This window comes from Asparagus officinalis, chromosome 8 (assembly GCF_001876935.1).
Source record: "Asparagus officinalis chromosome 8, Aspof.V1, whole genome shotgun sequence".
Taxonomy (NCBI): domain Eukaryota; kingdom Viridiplantae; phylum Streptophyta; class Magnoliopsida; order Asparagales; family Asparagaceae; genus Asparagus; species Asparagus officinalis.
The window spans coordinates 9,016,935-9,038,429 of record NC_033801.1 but is presented as its reverse complement, the minus strand read 5'-3'; the positions used below and the strand labels follow the sequence as shown (position 1 = coordinate 9,038,429).

Below are 21,495 nucleotides of genomic sequence, written 5' to 3'. Positions count from 1 at the left end.
CGCAACAGTTATCCGCCTCGGCCCGTCCGCTTGTTTCCGCGGTTGAAAAGGTAAAGTTGGCTTCTTTGTTAGTCAAGATACGGACTTTGAATTTTCTAGGGTTTTGTTTTAGTGAAGGTTTTTTTGCCCCCGGGGTTTAGGTGTTGAAGAATGTGGAATGGCCGGAGAAATTTCCGTTCAAAGATGAGGACTTTACCAGATTTGATGAGTATGAACCTTTTCTTTTTCAGCTATGGTTAATTTTCTCTCTTGATTCATCTCGATTTTAATAGATCATCAGATTTTCTTCAAAGATGAAGAAGAAGAAGTCCCAAAATTAAATGTCGTTGGTAAACAGAGAAATTTCAGCTCAACAACTTGCAGAATGAATAGGAATTTTCTACAAATATTCCATGACATAATTTGGGGGTATATAAATTCAATATGGTAGAGTGAGGGTAAATTAGCAATTATTTCCAATTTGGGGCATATTTAACTCAATGCGGTAAAGTTGGAGGGTAAATTAGCAACTATCCAGAATTGGGGGCAAGTTTACAGATATGGTGGATTTTGGGGTTATATAGGTAACAAACCTAAAAAAAGACTTGTTGAAGTTTATTCCTTCGGCATTATGTTCTTGCGGCTTCATTGCACTTACCTACCCTATAGTTTCGCCACTTTGTACTTATATACCATAACTTGTTTTTGGCAGTTTTTGGCAGTTTTTGGCAGCACTTATATACCCTAAAGTTTTTGAAACTTGCACTTGTATACCCTCACTCGTTTTGCTAGAACTTGTATGCCCTAATGTTTTTAAAACTTGCACTTAAAATATCCTGAAGGTTTTGAAACTTGCACTCACATACACTCAATTATGCAAACTTGAGGGTATTTAAGCGCGAGTTTTAAAAACTCTAAGAACACAAGTGCAAGTTTTAAAAACTTCAAGATAATTAAGTGTAGGTTTTAAAACCTTTAGCGTATATAAGTGTTGCCAGAAACAAATGAGGGTATATAAGTGAAAATTCTAAAAACTTTAGGGTATTTAAGTGCTGCCAAATATAAGTGAGAGTATATAAGTGCAACATTGGGGAAACCATAGGGTATTTAAGTGCAATTAAGCATGTTCTTGTAGTATGAAAATGGCTACTAAAAGAATCCAATGAAGAAATGTCAAAATGTTGTAAAATTTGTTGAGGTGTATAAGTGAAAGTTCTAAAAACTTTAGGGTATATAAAGTGCTGTCAAAAACAAATGAGAGTACATAAGTGCAACATTGGGGAAACTATGGGGTATTTAAGTGCAATTAAGCATGCTCTTGTAGTATGAACATGGCTACTAGAAGAATCCAATGAAGAAATATCAAAATGTTGTAAAGTTTGTTAAGTTGAGGTTTATATTCACATAGTGACATTGACTTACCTGAGGGTTCAAGAACCAAGATATTGATAGTCCTCCTACAATTGATTTGCTTTTTCAGCACTTCTGAGTTCAAATTCTAGATAGTCTTTTCTTTACAATACTGCTGCTGGGATTAAGATGTTTAAACAATATTCACAGACAATTAAGTTTCATTGTTTGGCAGATCAGCAGATACAATGTTCTATTCAGAACCGCGTTTTGTTACACACATCGATGATCCTGCAATTGCTGCTCTCACCAAATACTACTCAAAAGTTTTCCCTCCAAGTAATACTCCAGGCGTGAGTTTGTTAGATATGTGTAGTAGCTGGGTAAGCCATTTTTGTGCTACTTCATGAGTTCCCTTCATTATACGTCCAATGCTTTTTGGTTTATACCTTCTAATCTTCTATTTTCTATACAGATCAGTCATTATCCACCAGGGTACCGGCAAGATAGAGTTGTAGGCATGGGTTTGAACGAGGAAGAGCTTAAGCGAAATCCGGTACTATATGCACAACTCGTTCTCCTTGATTTTGCTAATTACACTGTAACTAAAATATTGTATTCATACATGTTGCTCTATTTGCAAAAAGACTAATTGTATTCAAGATAGTTGCTATGTTGCTGTCACCCCTGAAGAGCACGTCACGCAATTGATTTGCGTACTCCGTTATTTACATCTTACATTCTGTTAAATGAAATTTTCAGGTTTTGACAGAGTATATTGTTCAAGATCTAAATGTGAACCCCAAACTCCCATTTGATGATCATTCTTTTGATGTTATAACCAACGTGGTAAGCTGTGAGTATTTTTCCTTGTTAGCATCATTCTTTGCAGGGTTTTTTTTTATGAAACCCAACTTTAAAGTAGGCCAAATCGAGGGAAACCGCATTTTAAGTTTTTGTTTTAATACAGAAATCACCTTACCAGTGAGTTCGGCTTTCAATCAACTGCTCCTAGGCTATTTGTATTTGAATTTTTACCCTGACTACTGAAAATATCCTTGTCACCCACCTCAACTGCCTCCCATCTCACCTCCACCCTCCCCCTCATCCATCCAGGGGTGGATCCAATAACTTTGGTCGCTGGGGGCAAGGCTACAAGTATGACTAGTATGTGGTATCTTTATCTAAATATTAAGAACATCAATACCAATTATGGGTGTATTTCTTAAAATATCGGGGCGTCAATGGGGCAAAAGCGTGTAGGAAAATTGATATAGGGGCTTAATATTGTAAATGCTCAAAATTATAAAATAAGTAATAAAAATATATTTTAACCATGATTTCCATATAAAAATAAAGGTTAAGTTATATTTTTTAAAATATTTGACAAAATAATTTACATAATTGTGTGTGCAATTAGAGTATATATATTACTGTAGACTTTTAAATACATATAAACCAATCCAATTTGAATGAATTTTAGAAAAGAAGTGATGTAACTATCCGTTATAGTAGTAGAATGAGAAACAACTAATAATTTGAAGATATATAAATAGGAATTTTCTGTAGAATGTCGAGAGAGTTTAGCTCTCTTGAGCCCAATGACTTTACGAAAAAAGTAACGATTGAGTTGATATTATCATACTTATTTAAAGATTTACAAATTACATGGGGGATATCTAGATTGAAGTGGGTTCAGTATAGATGAAAAAACAGTGTGTGTTTAACAAGTTTGTTTAGCATTACATCTCTCTAGAAAAGTGCACTCCATCTTGTTTCTATAGAAAGTATAAGTGAAAGAAGTAGAGATGTAATACATAAAGTGATAGTAGAATATTATAGCTATGTGTCACTTGGGTCAGCGGGGGCCTTTTAACCCTGACCCCACTGCCCTCACTATGGATCCGCCACTCCATCCATCCTACCTCCGCTTTTGTCCTCCGTGAAAACCATGGTCGAGATGTGGGAGGAGGGGGAAGAGGGTGAAGTGAGATGGAAGAGGAAGGAAGGTGAAAGTGGAATGAAAGAGGGAGGAGAATGGAGGAGATGCGGCGGAGAAGGAGAGAGGAGGGTAGATGAAGGAAGGAGGAGCATGGGTTGAGTAGGAGGAGAACGGAGGTGTGACAAGGAGGAGGAGGGCGGACGCCAGTGGATGAGGAAGGAGAAGGGAGGAGGGTACTTTGGGTAATTCAGGTAAAGATCAAAGTATTGAATAGAAATTGGCCTCAAGTGGTTGACTGAAAGTTAAACGCACTTATAAGGTTGTTTCTATATTTAAAAAAAGTTTAAACGTGATTTCAACGGATTTGGCCTATTTTAAAGGTGGTTTTCTTCTTTGAAGGGGGGCCTCTTCTTTGTATATATTATTTGATTATTCTTTACTATCTCATCTATTTATCTATATCATCTTTCCATATATTCGTCTAACTTAGATTATGATACTAGGTTACATCTTGCATTGACATTGCATGTTGTTATTTTTAACCCTGTTAGGCTGTTATGAGGCTCGCTATATTTGAAGGTCAAACGGATACCCAAAAAGGAATATATTTATTGAAGAACTTATCTCTATTACAGAATGATAATACATTTCGTTAGGTTCACAAATTGATGTCATCATTTGAACAGGTAATATGTCTTTGAAGCATTATAGTTTTACTTTTTAAAGTGCTGTTAGCAATTCTAGAATTCAGAAGTTTATCTTCTCCTTTAGGAAGTTCTTTCTTCATCTAACTAAAAAGGTGCTATGGCAGTGAAAAAGTCTAATAATATTGCAGTATTGTAGTGAAAGTATGGCAGGAAGATGACTCATTTTTGGGTAGACGAGCCTTCTATAATCTAACAGTGTTCATTGCGAATCCAAATCCTAAAAGTTTGCAAACCAAATGAACACAACATTTCCTGTTTAGTGATTAGAATATTATGCAGTTTGCTATTATCAACTCAATTATATATTGATGTTCTTTCTGCTTGTTATTGTTGCAGGTTAGTGTTGATTACTTGACCAAACCACTTGATGTTTTCAAGGAGATGCAAAGAATACTGAAACCAGGGGGTCTAGCAATAATGAGGTAATATGCTTACCTTCCTTTTGCAGTTTTAGTGACTTTTTCTCTATTTACGCCTGTTGTTTAATTCAATAATTAAATCCTGTATCAAATCTGGACTTCTTCTAGTTTCATGTATTTACCACTGTTAAAGAAGTCACAGTGTGCTTCCTTTATAATGGATATAATTGTTGATTTTATGTACGTGATTGCAAATAGTTTCTCAAATCGGTGCTTTTGGACAAAAGCTATCTCTATCTGGACATCAACTGGTGATGCTGATCATGCATGGATTGTTGGGGCTTACTTTCATTATGCTGGAGGTTTTGAACCGCCTGAGGTGTGTGTTTACTTTTACTTTTTCTATCCGAAATGCCCTTTAAATCAGGCAAGTAAAATTTCTTAAGGTCCGAGGGGTCAAGTTAATTGCACTTTTCACCAATAAGTCACTTAGTTGATGGGTGAATGGCTCATGTTTTTCCCCCTGTCTATATTCGCAGGCTGTGGACATATCTCCCAATCCTGGGCGCTCAGACCCAATGTATGTGGTTTACTCTAGAAAGAAAACAGCTTCATAACTCAAAGAAAGATGTATAAAAGGGTATGTATCCAGCCAGGTGCTTATAGCTTGATGCTGTGGACTTTATTGAGTCATCATATATGATTTCTCACTCCGATGGAGAGCTTGGGTATAAAATCCTTTTTTGGTTCGACCTTTCGCAGATTGCACAAGCTCACTTGTCCATCAATTGAGTCTTTAAGCTAATAAGACGGGAATTTTGGTCATGGGTAACGCACTTTTGAGTAATCTAGCGGCGCTCATGAGGCTGAAGAAGCATCTCATGAGGCTGAAGAAGCATCACAGGCTGCCGATTATTGTCAATTATGCTTTCCAAATGTCACTTTGCTTTTTGAGTATTAACTGTGTCCCTTGTTGTCAGCATGTAAAAGGAAGCCCTATGTAAAGTTATGTATTTTCGATGAAGTCTTCAAGAATTACATTGTAAAAAACAGCTATAAAGTGGAAAAAGAAAAAAAGAAAAAGGGGTATTTAATTTACCAATTTACCTGGTTGGATGGGATTGAGGTCCACATGGAACAGAGCTGCTTGTACTTTGTGGATAGGGGGCAAAAAAAATGAAAAAAAAAACAAAAAACAAAAAACGTGGATTGTTTATAACTTCTCGTTTACAGAACGGCTATCTGGGTTTGTCTCCTCCAGTGAGGATTGAAGAAGCACGGCATAAGCAGCAAAATTGTTACACACATAACTGAGACAAGGCGAAATCTAAGATGTAAAGTTCAACGTAGAATGATAACGCTTATATTGACGAAACAAGAGCAAATCATAAAATAGCAAGGCTCTACAGTGGATGAATCATACGTTCAATCTTCTTCCAGGTATAAACAGTGTAAACTTGAAAGTAACATATGCCAAAGGTTGTAATGAGCCGAATTATTAGCAAGAATTGCTGAACTAAACTACGGAAGCTCATTCTCACTATCAACTCTAAACAGTAATAATGCAACTTTTGGGGCCGCAATATTCCAATCTTTTGCAGTGGATGTGTAATTTAAGCAATTATCGACCACTATTTCTTGCCAGGTACTGACCTTCACAGCTTTTCCCAGTGGATGAGTAATTACTGCGGCTCAATTTTGGGATTCACTTATTTTCTTTCCGCTTACACAGAACACCCCTTATTGTATTCTCTACACTACGAGGATCCACACGTGAAATCTGGATCCTTGACAAAACTGATTGTGAGGTCTGGCTTAGGAGCATGTAGCTCTAGAATAACCTGCGAAAAGATGACGATTAAAAGTTAATGCAATGTTAATTGTATATCCAAGAGGTTTTTATGCCCTCGATCAGGGAAAATCTCTCCCTAACCCACAACTCTGCTAAACATTAATACTGTTGGTACTCTCATCAGCAAAGGATTTATTGAGCAATGTATCAAAATAAAGAAGAAAATAATGAGCAGACAACATTAACATCTAGGCGAAGAAGGATATTCATCTTTAAGCTTGATATATGCAAGAGCTAGATACTAGGTACCACCAATAACGCAGTTATTAATCTCAAATGAAAATATCTTCTTCATGGCAAAAAAGGAACGGAAAAGCTGTGCTCACCACGACATTTTCCCCAAGTCGAAGGATTGGTGCAGGAACATAAAGATTGCACTGGGGCCCGACTGTCTGCATATGTTCCGCAAATTTTTATAAGGATGGGATGGAGAAAAACATAATACAACGTATGAAGCACAGAATAAATTTCATATTTAAATCCCCAAAGAATAACAACGATCATACCGGCCAAAATCTTCCGATATTGAAGTTGTTCACAAAAGCAACCCCTTTATTCCAACCGTGAAATGATATGAATGTATCTTTAATTTGGTCTTCTGAATCAATAAAAAGGCGGCCTTCATAAAATCTTGGCTCTGGTGAAATGTTATCTGTCACATGCACATGATGCTCCATTATCATCAAAAGCGTACAATAATGCTTATGTAATGCAATTTAGGACGTAAATAGGTGTGTACAAGCACAAACATGAATACAATATTAACTATTTACTCCAGCCTTCGTTTCATCACTTGGCTGGTTGATAGCTCCATCAAATAAAACTGGGGGAGGTAGTCTACTAGAAACTAGTAATAACATATAGGTGTCCAAACCACTCTGAATTCAGTACACATTCAAAAGTGGAAACAACGAGACTGACCTTTTAAAATATGGTGGGTAGATCTCTCATCATTCCCAGAATCTGCAACTTGCATGATTGGGTTGTCTTTAAAAAGATTGTTCAAATTGTTAACAGTAATTGGATACATCTTCCACAGTCTGAGAATAATACCATCTACTGTAACAGAAGACAGTATTCCCTAAATTCAAGTAGAGGTTGGTCATCAGTATCATGATATAGAGGTATACAGAAATATTACAGAAAAAATTAATTGATATTTCCCACAAATATGAGATAGCATTATACAGCATTCATTACCCATTAGGCATAGAGCAATCTACTAACAGTATTTATAAATTATTATTTAATCTCGCTGACAATTCACTTGTGCCATAAGCTTGCTGTTAATTAAAATTTACAGATCATATTCGCCATATATAATTTTCACCAAACACTAACAGCCATATCATCGCTGTCCTTGATCATTGCTAGTTCCAAATCCCTTCCAAAATAAGGATTCAACTCAAAAATTGATTTCCACGTATACAAACAAAATAAAATTGCATTGAAACATGGATTTTAAAGCATAGAAAAAATGTAAGCAAATCACTTGGGTCCTTTACTACTGAAATTACCTTCTTATCATACATGTATTGCCCATAATTGATATGACCCATGTTTTCCACCTGAGATAGAGATAACAAACGCTGAAGTTAAATAAGATGAAAATTAGAAGGAAAAGAAAACAAACAAACTACCTAGAAACAATTTGAGATAGTCAACTGAGTATTGCAACTTTATGAGTCACATGTACATTATTTTCATTTAAACAATGGCATGCATGCATTCAACAGTTTTGCTGCTACTTCCACCCAGACGTAACGGAATATAAGAAGAATTTTTTCTAATGTATGAATACGAAGGGAAGAAACTTGAATCATATGAAGTAGAGAAGGATCCCCAAAATGCATAAAGTGGTGAAAGTGAAAAGGACATCACTGAAGGAAAACAAAGGAAACAGAATGAATAGTGGACAAAGTCGCTGAAAGAGAATGACTAGAAGAAGTGCTTCTGTATTTTGTTTCCTGAATAACTTTAACACTTATCTAAAACATATATTAAAGGCTGCATCTTGGTTATTCAGATCAAAACAATGGATGTGATGCTAACAACTGATAATAAACAGTGGGTTTACAGCCTAGCAAATATAGTATCCAGCCTACTAACTGCTAGTCATGTTGAAAATCACCACATAGTAATGGAAATACATTGATGATGGAAGCTTATTTAAGATGCAATGACTCTTTCGTAATTGATCTTTAAAAAGATGTTGAAGCATTAATATCAAATTCCACAAAATAGTTGTGGCACACACATTTATTATAGATCTCATTCTATGTTGCATGGTTGCTTCTAGGCAAAGCTGTACCCATACCCAACACCGAAACTTCAGTGGAAACTCCTTGGATATTTGTATGCACTTATGCAAATGTGTACTCGTCATACACCTCTTGGACGTATATCCTATACTTCAAACGCAATTTTTTTGGGTTCATTTCAGCCCATACCTGCTTCAAAACTATGATTATATAGGGTCTTTTGGATATCAAGTTAAAAATGAGAAAATTTCTAATTTATAGGTCTATTTCATAGCCGTGACCCTGTACCTTGCCATTTAGAAATTTGTCGTACCCAGTGGCGGTACCTGCATCCGTACCCATGTGACTTAGATCCCATTCTTTTTAACAATACTAAAGAACTAAACATATGAGAATATATAAAAACATAGCTAATGGTGTTTCATAAAGTGATTGTCAGTTATCATATTCGCAAAACAAAGTATGATAAAATCTAGTACTGGAACCAAAATTAATTACCAGAATATGTAAGCTGATATTCGACGAACACTTGATGTTAGGAATCACAAGTGCCCTGTTTGACCATCTCTCTATGCTACCTACATATCTTGGACTTTCTCCGTCTTCTGATGCACATGAGACAAATACTTGTGCTCTATCATGAACCTGAAGATATCAAGGGTGCATATAAAAGAAACTTAGTATTCGTTGCTTAAGTATGTCATTTGTAGATTGCATTGAAGAGAAAGATACTTGGACTAAGACATCTAGATATAGAAGAAAGATCAAACCTTTGGGATAGAGAGAATGCTACCCGTGGATATTCCACTATACTCTGATACATATAACAAAAACCCAAACATCTGAAATACAAGAGTAGATACTTGGATTAAAAAAGCATGAGTATGCCAACTGATGTTAACAGTAGTTTATGTATAAATCTATACACCTGGCCAATTGACTCCATTGTCATGGGCTCTTCAGATTGAACCACATCCACAGGATCACATAAAACATCAAGGACACCAAACAACGAAGTAGTTTTTTTGACTTCAACGAGCCCATAGTCTGTTCTATCATTTTCGGAAGGAATCTGAGGAAGAGTTGCATCACTGTATTTCTCAATCACACGTCTCAACGCTGAAATGCCAGATTTTTTAGAAATTAAAAAAGTGGCCTGGTACTTAATAAAAAAACAGTATAAACATGAAGCAGTTCTGATGACATGGTGGTCAACCATAGCCTTCAGATAGTAGAAATGCAAGCAACAAATGGGGTTGTAAAAAAAGAAGTATTCTTTCATCTAAAAATCTGTTATCTCATAGCTAGTTCATCGGAAATCCATTCTCCTTTCACTTGTAAAGAACTTTTCATTACTCTCTCTCCACCTCTATACAAAACCTCCTTTCAAACCATTTACTAAAATAAACAACCATAGGTATTAAGCCTTCAATAAACTGGCATCAATGATATTTCTTCCTTACCATCCTTATTTTGGGGCATTGTTTGATGTTCAATATATTACTAGTAGCATAGTGATCCAACAATACTGAAGAAATGCATTTCAATTTTGTAAGTACAGAGGAAGAAGAAAACTAAGATGGACCTTGGAACATGAAGGAACATGCCTAACAATAAAGAAAGAAGAAATAGAAGTCAGTGGAACATGCCTTTAAATTTTGGATTGTCCACACCGCCGAACTCTCTAATTGGTGCATCCTGAAGAACAGAGTTTGGTTGATGAAATTAATCAAAAGCCAAATTCAGAAAACCAGGATAAGATGTGTGTGATTGCTCACATAATCATACGAAGTAAGGTCAGGTTTGTAATCAGAATCATCATCACCAGTATTTGCACCACTGGAAAATCCAAAATTAGTTCCACCATGAGCCATCTGAAGATCTGAAAGGGTATGTTAATGAACAAATTAACTGTAAAAGAACCTATCACGGTGTTTGGGAAAATGTAGGAAACATACATAGAGCACTGCAGAACCATTTCTAGACAGGATCTTCTGTAGGGCAGCAGCTGTAGTATCAGCATTAGTCTCTGCATTCTTTTCTCCCCAATGTGTAAGCCATCCTGTATAAAATTCTCTGGAGAATGAGCAAGTTGTTAGGTATTGTTTGGATAGTTTGTAGTCAGAAGAAAGGGACAGGTATGCTAACGCTGATAGAGGAGGTGATTTTCCAGGTGCATTATACTTCTTCTGCAACTCAAATATAGGCCAGGGATCTTCACCAGTTGAAAAATCAACAGCTACAGACAATCCTCAAAATCATGAGAAGCCAATGTGTTTTGATTATAAAAATATATACTTCACTACTCTATGGTCCACAATTTCGCAGAATTGTCATTTTCTCAAGAATTTCTACTCGAATTTCAGTAGACTGGTGTAATCACTAAGTAGAGCGGTAAAATTTTGGATAGAACATCGAAGATTGTTATGCAAAATTAGTAAGTCCTTATCAAAATATCCGCAACTCTCAAGTTCGATTACCTGCATATACGCCTTCACCAGGAATGGTACCCTTGTCAAGTGTATCTTTAGTGCCGCCATCTGTGGTATACCTGAAAGAGAGGCATCATGAACTTCTTATAATTTTATCGCACTTTCAACGGATATATAAATGTTCTACCATTCATGTGCTCCATAAGAATCATAAGATGCATGCATGACTTCTAATTGAAAAAAATGTCTGAGAAAACCTATGTCATCTCAGACATAATTGCTCAGTGAATCTTATTTCCCTATAAATCTTCAAGATCTTATGATCAAATAATCATGAACACTCAAAAGCGTGTGGTTGTTTCATTATCATCATGTAGATAGCACTGACGCTGATGTTGGGCGCAGAGTCACGCCCTCATGCCGCGGAAGCGATATCACCCGAGAGAGAGCACTGGCTTTTGTTGTCACAAAAGCTCAAGTCAACCTCTATATTCCTGTTTCACAAAGCAAACAATAACAGAAAGTGAAATATCTTAACAAAGTGAGGTAGACACTCTTCCTCTCATCAGTTCTAGGACTGACTTGTCGAGGGAACCTACAAGCAGTAGTCAACTCTTGTTCCAGCTTCAACCTCTCATCAGTTCTAGGACTGACTTGTCGAGGAAACCTACAAGCACAAAACCAACTCACAGTTAAGACACGAAATTTACGTGGTTCGGCAAACTTGCCTACGTCCACGAGAGGGGGTTTCACTATGAGGAGAATACCAAACTTGTACAACTCACAAGTTCTCTCTTTTCTTTTACTTCTCACTCACTATTTTTTCCTCCACACCACAAATCTCTCTTCCTCCTCCACTCTATTTATAGTGAGAAAAGAGAGACAACATCCCCCGAAACATGTTCCATATCCCCCCTTGAAACATGGAGACATGCTCCATGTTTTGGGGAGGGGTTTCACAATTCTTCACCTCGTACATCATTTGATAAACCTTAAATTTTGGACGAACACCATAAGAACACCACGAACATCATCAGAGAGATCTGAAACACCAAACCAGACCAAACCAACTGTACCACTATACCGCGACTACCTATGTACCCTCCACCGGGATCAAACTAATCGTAGTTCTGTAACTATTCTCCAACATAGTCTCCACCTCACCCCATCACCGCCCCGAAAGGCCATGCCCTCTTAGGCAGATCAACACGGGCTGATATGAAGCAAGTCCAAGTAATGCTGGAACTTGTTGTCTGTCACCATCTTGATTAACATGTCTGCGGGATTCTCATTCGTGTGCACCTTCATGAGAGAAATATCACATTCCTCTATAACATCCCGCACAAAATGATATCTGACGTCGATATGCTTGGTACGATCATGGTGAACTTAATTCTTAACCAAATGAATCGCACTTTGACTGTCGCACCACAAGTTCACGCTCTCCTGCTCAATTCCCAAATTATCTAGAAGACCCCACAACCACAATGCTTTATTCACTCCCTCCGTCATGGTCATGTACTCGGTCTCTGTAGTAGAAAGTGCAACTGTAGCTTGCAACATCGATCGCCAACTAACTGGAACGTCATGTATTCTATAACCAGTAGTAGATCGCCGTCTGTCTAGATCGTTCGCATAATCTGAGTCCACAAACCCGTCAATATGACATGTATCTCTACCAAAGCACAAACCCGTATCCGCTGTACCTTTTAAGTACCTCAAGACATATTTCACCGCTTCCCAGTACGTCTTTCCCGAATTGGCCATGAATCTGCTGACCACATTGACCACTTGTGAAATATCCGAACGTGTACACACCATGACGTACATTAAATTGTTAATTGTACTAGCATAAGAAACATGCTTCATGTGTGCCTTATCTTCCGTTGTAGTGGGAGATTGTTTACCTGAAAACCTAAAATGTAGAACCAATGGAGTCACCACCGACTTTACATTTTGCATCCCGAACCTCACGATCACCTGCTCTATGTAGCCCTTCTGACTCAAGAACAATCGCCTATTCGTCCGCCCTCTTCTAATCTCCATACCTAGTATTTTCTAGCAGAGTTCATGTCATTCATCTCGAACTCTTTATCAAGTTAAGATTTTAATCTATTTATCTCCATCCTGCTCTTCGAAGCAATAAACATGTCATCCACATACAAAAAAATAGATATAATCACCTCCACGAAGCTTTCGAATGTAAACACAACAATCATAATCGCTTCGGGAAAATCCATACTTTAGCATGAGGGAGTCAAATCGCTTGTACCACTGCCGGGGAGATTACTTCAATCCAGAGAGTGACTTCCTCAAGCGACATACATGATACTTCTTATCCTCAACCTTGTAGCCTCAGGTTGATGCATATAAATCTCTTCATCCAAGTTTCCGTACAAAAAGGTCGTCTTTACATCGAGTTGTTCCAGCTCAAGATCACTATGAGCAACAATACTCAATAGCACCCGAATAGAAGTGTGTTTCACCATCGAAGAAAAGATCTCATTGTAATCCACATCCTTTTTGTGCAAACCCTTTAGCCACTAGCCTCGTCTTGTACCTTGTACGATCGAGCTCTGAAGGATCTTCCTTTCTTTTATACACTCACTTACAACCAACAGTTTTTCTTCCTACGTACAATAGGACCACCTCCCATGTTTGGTTCTTCCGAAGAGATTCAATCTCTTCCTCCATTGCAGCCAACCAACTCTCACTATCTCTATCCCGAATAGCATCCTTGAAGGAGACCGGCTCATCATCCTCCACCGAGAGTGCGTATTCCACCAAATTAACCTGCACATAGTGCTTCAGGGGTTGATCAGTCCCCAGCTTCAGTACTTACTTGTATGCTCGCCTTGGCCTAGCGAAAGCCAAACTATCCTCGAGCTGTTGTTGTTGTAGTGCTTGTGTATTCTCACGCTGAACCTCCTCCTGCTTAAGTTCATCATCTACCTGATTTCCCATTTGAACATAACTAAAACCTGATTAGTCTTTAGGTTCTATCTTAATAACCTGGGACTTTGAAATTCTAACAGTCCCAACACTATTATCCTTGGACGCCTTAGCAATCATGAATTTCTCATCAAATGTAACATCCCTGCTGATCACGAACTTTGAATATTCTGTACACCAAAGATGATAGCATTTTACACTTTTTGTATATCCCAAGAATATAGCCTTCTTAGCCCTCACATCGAGCTTTTCCTCGTTGACGTGATAATAGGCGGTACACATAAAAATCTGGAACCTCGCATAATCTGTATGTTCCCCTGACCACACCCTATAGGGTATCACCATCCAATGAAGAATGTGAAGAATGATTCACAATATAACAAGCTATAGCCATCGTTTCTGCCCACCATTCCTTGCCCAATCCAGCATAAGATCGCATACTCATTGTTTTCTCCCGTAATGTTCGGTTCAGCCTCTCCGCGATCCCATTTTGTTATGGTATAGATCTGACCAGTGTTGTAAAACACGCTCTGGGCGGCCGCCTAGGCGCCCGCCTAGGCGGAGGCGGTGCCCAGAGCGTTCCAAAATGCCCTGGGCGGCCGCGATTTTAGGCGCTGAGCGCCTAGGCGGCCGCCCAGGGCTAAACGGGCCGATTACACGGGCCGCTTCAAAATTCCAGCCCAAAAAAAGCGCTGGGCGCTCCCAAGAACCCGAACCCAAAAACAAAACCCGAAACCCAAAACCCAAACTCAAAAGTAAAAAAATCTATCCCTAAATCTCTTACGGTTTCACCGACGCCGCCAGCAAAAGGAAAAAAATCAAAAATCGTCTTCGTCGCTTCGATCTCGTGCTGGCGTTTCGAGCTCTTCTTCAACCTCGTGCTGGACTTTCGAGCTCATCTTCAATCTCGTGCTGGAGCTTCGTCTTCGATCTCAACCCAAGTTCGGTCTCGTGCTGGAGCTTCGTCTTCGATCTCCGCCAAAACCCTAGTTCGATCTCGTGTTGGACTTTCGAGCTCGCCTTCAACCTCGTGCTGGACTTTCGAGCTCGTCTTCAACCTGGGAGCTCATTTTCGAGCTCGTCGTTCTCATCTCCAACTTCGAGCTCATCGATCTCATCCTCATGCTGGACTTGCGTTCTCATCTTCAACCTGTAAGTAAAACACGACTTCAAACTTTTGGATTCGGCTGTGCTCTTAAGCAGATTCGGTTCTCATTAACTTGGGTTCGGTTGTGTTGATAATTTTTAGGGAAATTGGGTTGCTTACTTGTGTCTGTTGGCTGTTGCTTCCAGGTGTGGGTTGCTTGATTTTTTGGCTTGTGTTTAAGAGAAACCTGTCTTGATTGATTGGAAAGGTAAAATCTGTGTTGATTGGAAAGGTAACGTCCCTAAATCTCTTGAATTTTCTGTATGTTTAACTGTTTAAGAGAGATAGTAAGTTATTGGATGCATATTGCTAATTCATTATATTACATCTAGACTATTTCTGTTTGACTATCTTTTTGCTGATATTTTGGGACATAAACTTCTAGTTATTGGATATTATATGTCTTGTCATTTAGTATGTATGCATCTTTGATTGACTATTATAGTTTGGATAGCATATGTGTTGGTATTTTTATATTTATGCGTTGTGATTGAGTATATATATTTCAAGTATCACAATTAAAAAAAGAAAAACCGCCCAGAAGAAAAAAACCGCCCAGAAACCGCTTAGGCGCCCGCCTAGGCGTCTAAGCGCTGGGCGCCAAGTCCGGCGCCCAGAAACGCCCAGCGTTTAATGTAACATTGGATCTGACTGTCCAGTGTCTAGCAATGCCCTCTTGATCACAGAACTCCTTGAAAGCACAACCTGTATATTCTGTACCGTTATCAGATCTTAGTGTCTTTAATTTCTTTTCTGTCATGTTTTCAACCACCGCCTTCCACTTCTTAAATGTCTCGAATACCTCATTCTTATGCTTAAGAAAATAAATCCAAGCATACCTCCACTTCTTAAATGTCTCGAATACCTCATTCTTATGCTTAAGAAAATAAATCCAAGCATACCTCGAATGATCATCTATGATTCTTATGCTTAAGAAAATAAATCCAAGCATACCTCGAATGATCATCTATGAACGAGACAAAATATCTGAAACCACCATTGGAAGTTGTCTGAGCCGGATCCCACACATCTGTAAGCACATAGTCTGATATGCCTCTATTCTTGTGATTGCTTTTCAAAAATTAGACCATGTGCATCTTACCATACACATAATCCTTGTAAAAATCCATACAAGATTTTTTCAGATTCTTCAGCAAATCCTCCTTACCAAACAGATCCAGACCCTTTTCTGACATGTGCCTAAGCCGCCTATGTTATAACCGTGTGTGCTCATATGGGTCTTCACCACTTCCTTCAGTTTTAACCGTTGCATCTCCTGTCATCGTCGTACTTGAGAGTGTATAAATTACCGTGACGAACACCTTTCATCACTACTAGGAAACCCCGAACAACCTTCTTCACTCCGTTCTCTATAACAATCCTGCAATCACCGGAGTCCAATGCACCAACTGAGATAAGATTCTTTCGCAAGTCGGGAATATGCTTCACATCCGTCAAGATTCAAACCACTCCATCATGCATTTTGATCTTGATATTACCTAGTCCTATCGTTTTACAAGCATGGTTGTTTCCCATCAATACGGTTCCACCACCAATGCTTCTGTAAGTAGTAAATCACTTCTTATTTGGGCACATGTGGTAAGAGCAACATGAATCAAAAATCCACTTCTCGGAGATATCCTCGCCATCCGTGACGACATAACATTCCTTCTTGCTCCCTTTCTCTGAAACATAGCTCGCTTCTTCCTTACCTTCTCTCCTCTTAGTTTTGTTGTTCTTCTTCCCTCCTACTTTCTTATTTGGACAGTCGATCTTGAAATGCCCAATTTTACTGTATTTGAAACACGATCTTCCCGCAAGAGGACTTGATTTAGATCATGACTTTTCTCCTTTGTCTTTTCCTCGCTCATTGACCCTTCCACTAGCAAACAATTCCTGCGTTTGTTCTTTGCTACCACCAGTAGTTATGTCACTGGTTGCAATCTTCTGAAGGTCATCCGTTAGAAGCATCGTTCTAGTCTCATTCATCGTCAAATTGTCTCCCACAAGCATCAGTGTTTGCACCATGTTCTCATAAGACTTCGACAAAGATAGAAGTAGTAGAAGCGTCTGATCCTCGTCTTCAACTGTCACGTCTATGTCCTTTAAGTCTGATATGATCTTATCAAACTTGTTGATGTATTCCCGGATTGATGAGCCCTCCTTCCTCTTGCAAGTATACAATTTGGATTTTAAATAGATCCGGTTCGTTAGACTATTCGTCATGAAGGTGCTTTCTAACTTCGACCACACGCCCGTAGCTGTTTCCTCTCCATCTATCAAGAAAACTACATCCCTTTCAAGACAAAAGAAAATCGTCGTCTGTGCTTCCAGATCCAACTCCTCCTAATCCTCATCAGACATATCCTTATGTTTCTTCTCTTTTTCAGCCAAAGTCTTGTACAATTTTTACGAAATCAATAAATTTTTCATCTGCATCCTCCAATAGGAAAAAATCATTCTTCCCATTAAACTTTTCGATCTCGTACTTTCCAATTTTAACTGTTTTGCTAGTTGGTGTCATCCTTCGCTTGTATTAATAAATCCGTTTCTCTCAGAAAATTACCGAGCACCACCTCAAACCAGAAGTTACACCATTCCTAATCTGAATAACAGCTCTGATACCAATTATTGAGTGCAAAGTCACGTCCTCACGCCGCGGAAGCGATATCACCAGAGAGAGAGCCCTGTTTTTGTTGTCACAAACGCTCAAGTCAACCTCTATATTCATGTTTTACAAAGAAAACAAGAACATAAAGTGAAATATCTTAACAAAGTGAGGTAGACACTCTTCCTCTCATTAGTTCTAAGACTGACTTGTCGAGGGAATTTACAAGCAATAGTCAACTCTTGTTTCAACTCAACCTCTCATCAGTTCTAGGACTGACTTGTCGAGGGAACCTACAAGCACAAAATCAACTCACAGTTAAGACACGAGATTTACGTGGTTCGGCAAACTTGCCTACGTTCACGAGAGGGGGGTTTCACTATGAGGAGAATACCAAACTTATACAACTCATAAGTTCTCTCTTTTCTTTTACTTCTCACTCACTCTCTTTTCCTCCACACCACAAATCTCTTACAACTCATAAGTTCTCTCTTTTCTTTTACTTCTCACTCACTCTCTTTTCCTCCACACCACAAATCTCTCTTCCTCCTCCACTCTTTTACTTCTCACTCACTCTCTTTTCCTCCACACCACAAATCTCTCTTCCTCCTCCACTCTATTTATAGTGAGAAAAGAGAGACAACATCCCCCGAAACATGCTCCATGTTTTGGGGATGCCCCCCTGAAACATGGAGACATGCTCCATGTTCTGGGGAGGGGGGTTCATAGCTGAAATCTTTTTGCAGTGATGTTTCATTGTTCTTTCTTCCACTAGTAACAGTTTCTATATATTTATCCTTGCTCTTTATTTAGTACGACTATGACTCTATTCTTACCATTTTACAGACCGTTAATCTTTAATTGCTTGGCATTCTATATCTGTCTCTTCTAGCCACCTTCATATGCATAGAATAGGAATGTATTTTTTATTTGTACATTTGGCCTGCATTGATATTGGGAAAACAGATGCAATGGCCAACAAAGGACATTGCTTTTCCCCTTCTGTATACTCTTAATTACGAGAAATCAAAAGATTACTCCATGTCACTATGAGCTTAACTGCTTGAACGGTTGGTTTCCAACATGCAGGTCTGACTTGAGTTATGGTAAGTTTCACCTGTATCCAGAAATGCCTTCGAACAGGACGGAGTGACTAAGATGATACCTAGTAATAGAATTTAGTCAAGCATCCTTCATTGGAGTTCTCACTGTCTTTGTTTTGCTCCATAAATCGACCCATTATAATGGGAAAAGGCTCAATAGTAGTGAAGATATTTCTTTTTCTGAATTTTCGCTTTTCTTTTTTTGTGGAAATGATATAATGTTTATGCATTCATAAATCATAGTCATAGAAAACTGCTAATTGGTGAAACAGGTCACGTTTTCAACGTGTCCGCAATCATAGTACTATGGTGGCACACCAACACATGGCAGGTAAGGTCTCATGTGGATTAAAATCTTATTTCATATGAGGTTGTCATATCCTAAAGTGATTTATACCTAACCAAAGAAAATTTATATCCAGTCATATTAAGACTTTCGTATTCATGTGAATCCTGACCACTTATAGTGCACTATTTTGCCAATGAACTAAGAGAAGTATAATGGAGAATTACATACAATATTATTTCATCCCCAAGATGTTTTCTAGCCAAAGCCACAAGCTGATGAAGATATGCCTTGTCATCTCCATATGATCCAAACTCATTTTCGACCTAGCAGAAGCAAGTTTAGAACATCCATGCAGTGGTATAACAAAGACTGTAAACTGACAGGGAATTATATGGCTAAAATTAGCGATTTAGTCTGAATATGGCATGATGACAGAAGCTACCTACCTGAACCATAACTACGGGACCTCCATTTTCATAGAGTAATGGAGCTACTTTGGGAAGTAAAATCCCCCACCATCTTTCGACCTATGAACGGCACATAATAAGTTGAAAGGTCAATAACTAATGGGATCACACTACTGTCATAAGACAAAATGAAAACACTTACTCGGATGTATCATGTGTATGAGTCACTGTTTTTGCCAAATAAAATTGTGATATGAATTAACTATCCTCTATATTGTAAATTTGCATTTTCAACTGAAGACTAAGTGATAAATAACAGCAGAAAGGCTAACATTGGTACCTGAAGATACTCATATACTGCAGCACAATAGAGAAAAAAAAGGATTGCAGCTTTCTTAAAGAGGACATCATGAACCCCCTTATGAATACTTATGAAAAAGAACACTTCTCAACTTTTTATGTGATAAATACAAGGTCAACCACGGTAGCTCGTAACCAGAAGTTTTATCCACAAATTCGTTTACATTAGTGTTGATATACACTTTACATTCATAGCTTATTAGCTTAAGATTTTGTTGAGGTGGTTTACTGACACAAGTAAAGCACAAAGGGTGTGATTAATCAATGCAATTATTTTAATGGGGGGAAGAAATGTGTACCAATTGAAGGAATGAAGGATCTGATGACCGCAGCCTGATGGCTGGTTCAACAGAAAGTAGCCAAGATGGAAAACCTCCCAAATCCCATTCTGCAAATGAGAACTGAAACAAGTGAAGAACGGAATACTTAAGGTACCAAATCAGAAATAATTACAAATGAAAATTCAGAGCAGGTTTAGTCTCTTCGTCAATTTCCTTTACGTGCCTTTATTTTGCTATCATCCTGCATAACTATTAGCAAGGACATTCATAATTGGAAATTGCAGAAACTATGTGATTCGCTCACCTCCACATATGTATGGCCCCGGACGAAGCATGACAAGAAACCCCAGTTTATGTGCAAGCTTGAGGAATGCTTCCATGTCTGCCATACCCTCAAAAACCCATTTTTGAGGCAGCGGCTCATGTAAATTCCAAGGCACATAAGTTTGAATAGTATTCAATCCCAATGCCTTCGCTCTTAAAAGTCTATCTTCCCAATACTGTATGCATCCAAAAGCAGGACGTCCAGCGGATGTTCGATGCAAACATAAAGAATATAAATTGGATTCAACGAATCCAATCATGAAAAAAAAAAGATTATCATCATCTGAGTTTTGTTCCATTTTAAGGTAATGGTCAGGTATCTAACATAACCCCACCGAAATAGTTGACAATAGTTAACTGATATCGCTTTGCATAAATAGACACAAAAGATGCAGGTTAAGGGCTTGTTTGGATTGAGGGGAATGAGGGTGAAGGGAAGTTAGGGGAACCATTCACCTCCATTCATCTTGTTTGGGAACACTTAGGAGGTGAAGTTAATTCACCTTGGTTCACCCCCTAATAGTATAAAAATTGTTACCCCCAAATTGGGGTGTAACCAAGGGGAAGGGAATTCCCTTCCCTTCCCTTCCCTTTCCTTTACGCAGTTTCCCTTAACTTCCCTTCACCCCTACGAATCCAAACAGGCCCTGAGGAAAAGCTTCTTGCCTCAATAGAAAAACTATATTACCGATCATATCAGTGAGCTGGGTATAAATTGGCAGCCAACAGCTGATAACAACTACAGTTGCCAAATGCAACCCCAGAGTCTCATGCAAAATTGACCAATCATTTGCAAAAGGACAATCTTTTAAAAAAAATCATATTTGAAGTTTAATTATAATAATCAACCCAGCTTACTTTTAATTATAAAAATCGACCAATTTTCTAAAGACAAGAAATAAGCAAAAAAGGAAATAATAACGCTAAAAATGTACTGCAAACCTCGTACTACTTGGAGGCTATGAGAGACAAACAACCACCATATGTGATTCTTTATCTTTTAATCAAGAGACAGAATCTCTAGTACAGTTAGCATTATTACTCAGAAAAATCTCACATCTATACTAACGAAAAAAAGTACCTGGGGATGAATGCGGAAGTAATGGAGATCACCGCCGATGATCTGAAACTGGCGGCCGTCC

The 21,495-nt window shown here is 38.3% G+C and overlaps 2 protein-coding genes across 2 annotated transcripts in view; one reads left to right on the top strand and one right to left on the bottom strand.

Annotated features, from left to right (window-relative positions):
- LOC109820813 lies at positions 3–5,439 on the top strand (the record flags this gene model as incomplete). The annotated part of the gene is made up of 9 exons (XM_020387009.1): positions 3–50; positions 141–208; positions 1,565–1,712; positions 1,805–1,885; positions 2,092–2,178; positions 4,315–4,400; positions 4,596–4,716; positions 4,877–4,977; positions 5,100–5,439. Coding segments are annotated over 8 exons (717 nt in total), but the record flags the coding sequence as incomplete, so codon positions are not given.
- The window catches only part of LOC109820812 (beta-galactosidase 8), a 21,940-nt gene continuing 6,117 nt past the window's right edge, over positions 5,673–21,495 (bottom strand). The window contains exons 2-19 of the mRNA XM_020387008.1: positions 21,435–21,492; positions 20,334–20,529; positions 20,048–20,136; positions 19,428–19,508; positions 19,210–19,304; positions 10,931–11,001; positions 10,599–10,689; positions 10,409–10,526; positions 10,229–10,324; positions 10,100–10,148; positions 9,379–9,569; positions 9,221–9,292; positions 8,949–9,095; positions 7,707–7,757; positions 7,111–7,270; positions 6,696–6,841; positions 6,516–6,581; positions 5,673–6,178 (exon numbers count right to left, since the gene is read on the bottom strand). Of these exons, the coding sequence (XP_020242597.1) occupies positions 6,095–6,178; positions 6,516–6,581; positions 6,696–6,841; positions 7,111–7,270; positions 7,707–7,757; positions 8,949–9,095; positions 9,221–9,292; positions 9,379–9,569; positions 10,100–10,148; positions 10,229–10,324; positions 10,409–10,526; positions 10,599–10,689; positions 10,931–11,001; positions 19,210–19,304; positions 19,428–19,508; positions 20,048–20,136; positions 20,334–20,529; positions 21,435–21,492 (1,861 nt within the window). The 3' untranslated portion in view covers positions 5,673–6,094. The remainder of the gene's footprint in view (positions 6,179–6,515; positions 6,582–6,695; positions 6,842–7,110; positions 7,271–7,706; positions 7,758–8,948; positions 9,096–9,220; positions 9,293–9,378; positions 9,570–10,099; positions 10,149–10,228; positions 10,325–10,408; positions 10,527–10,598; positions 10,690–10,930; positions 11,002–19,209; positions 19,305–19,427; positions 19,509–20,047; positions 20,137–20,333; positions 20,530–21,434; positions 21,493–21,495) is intronic.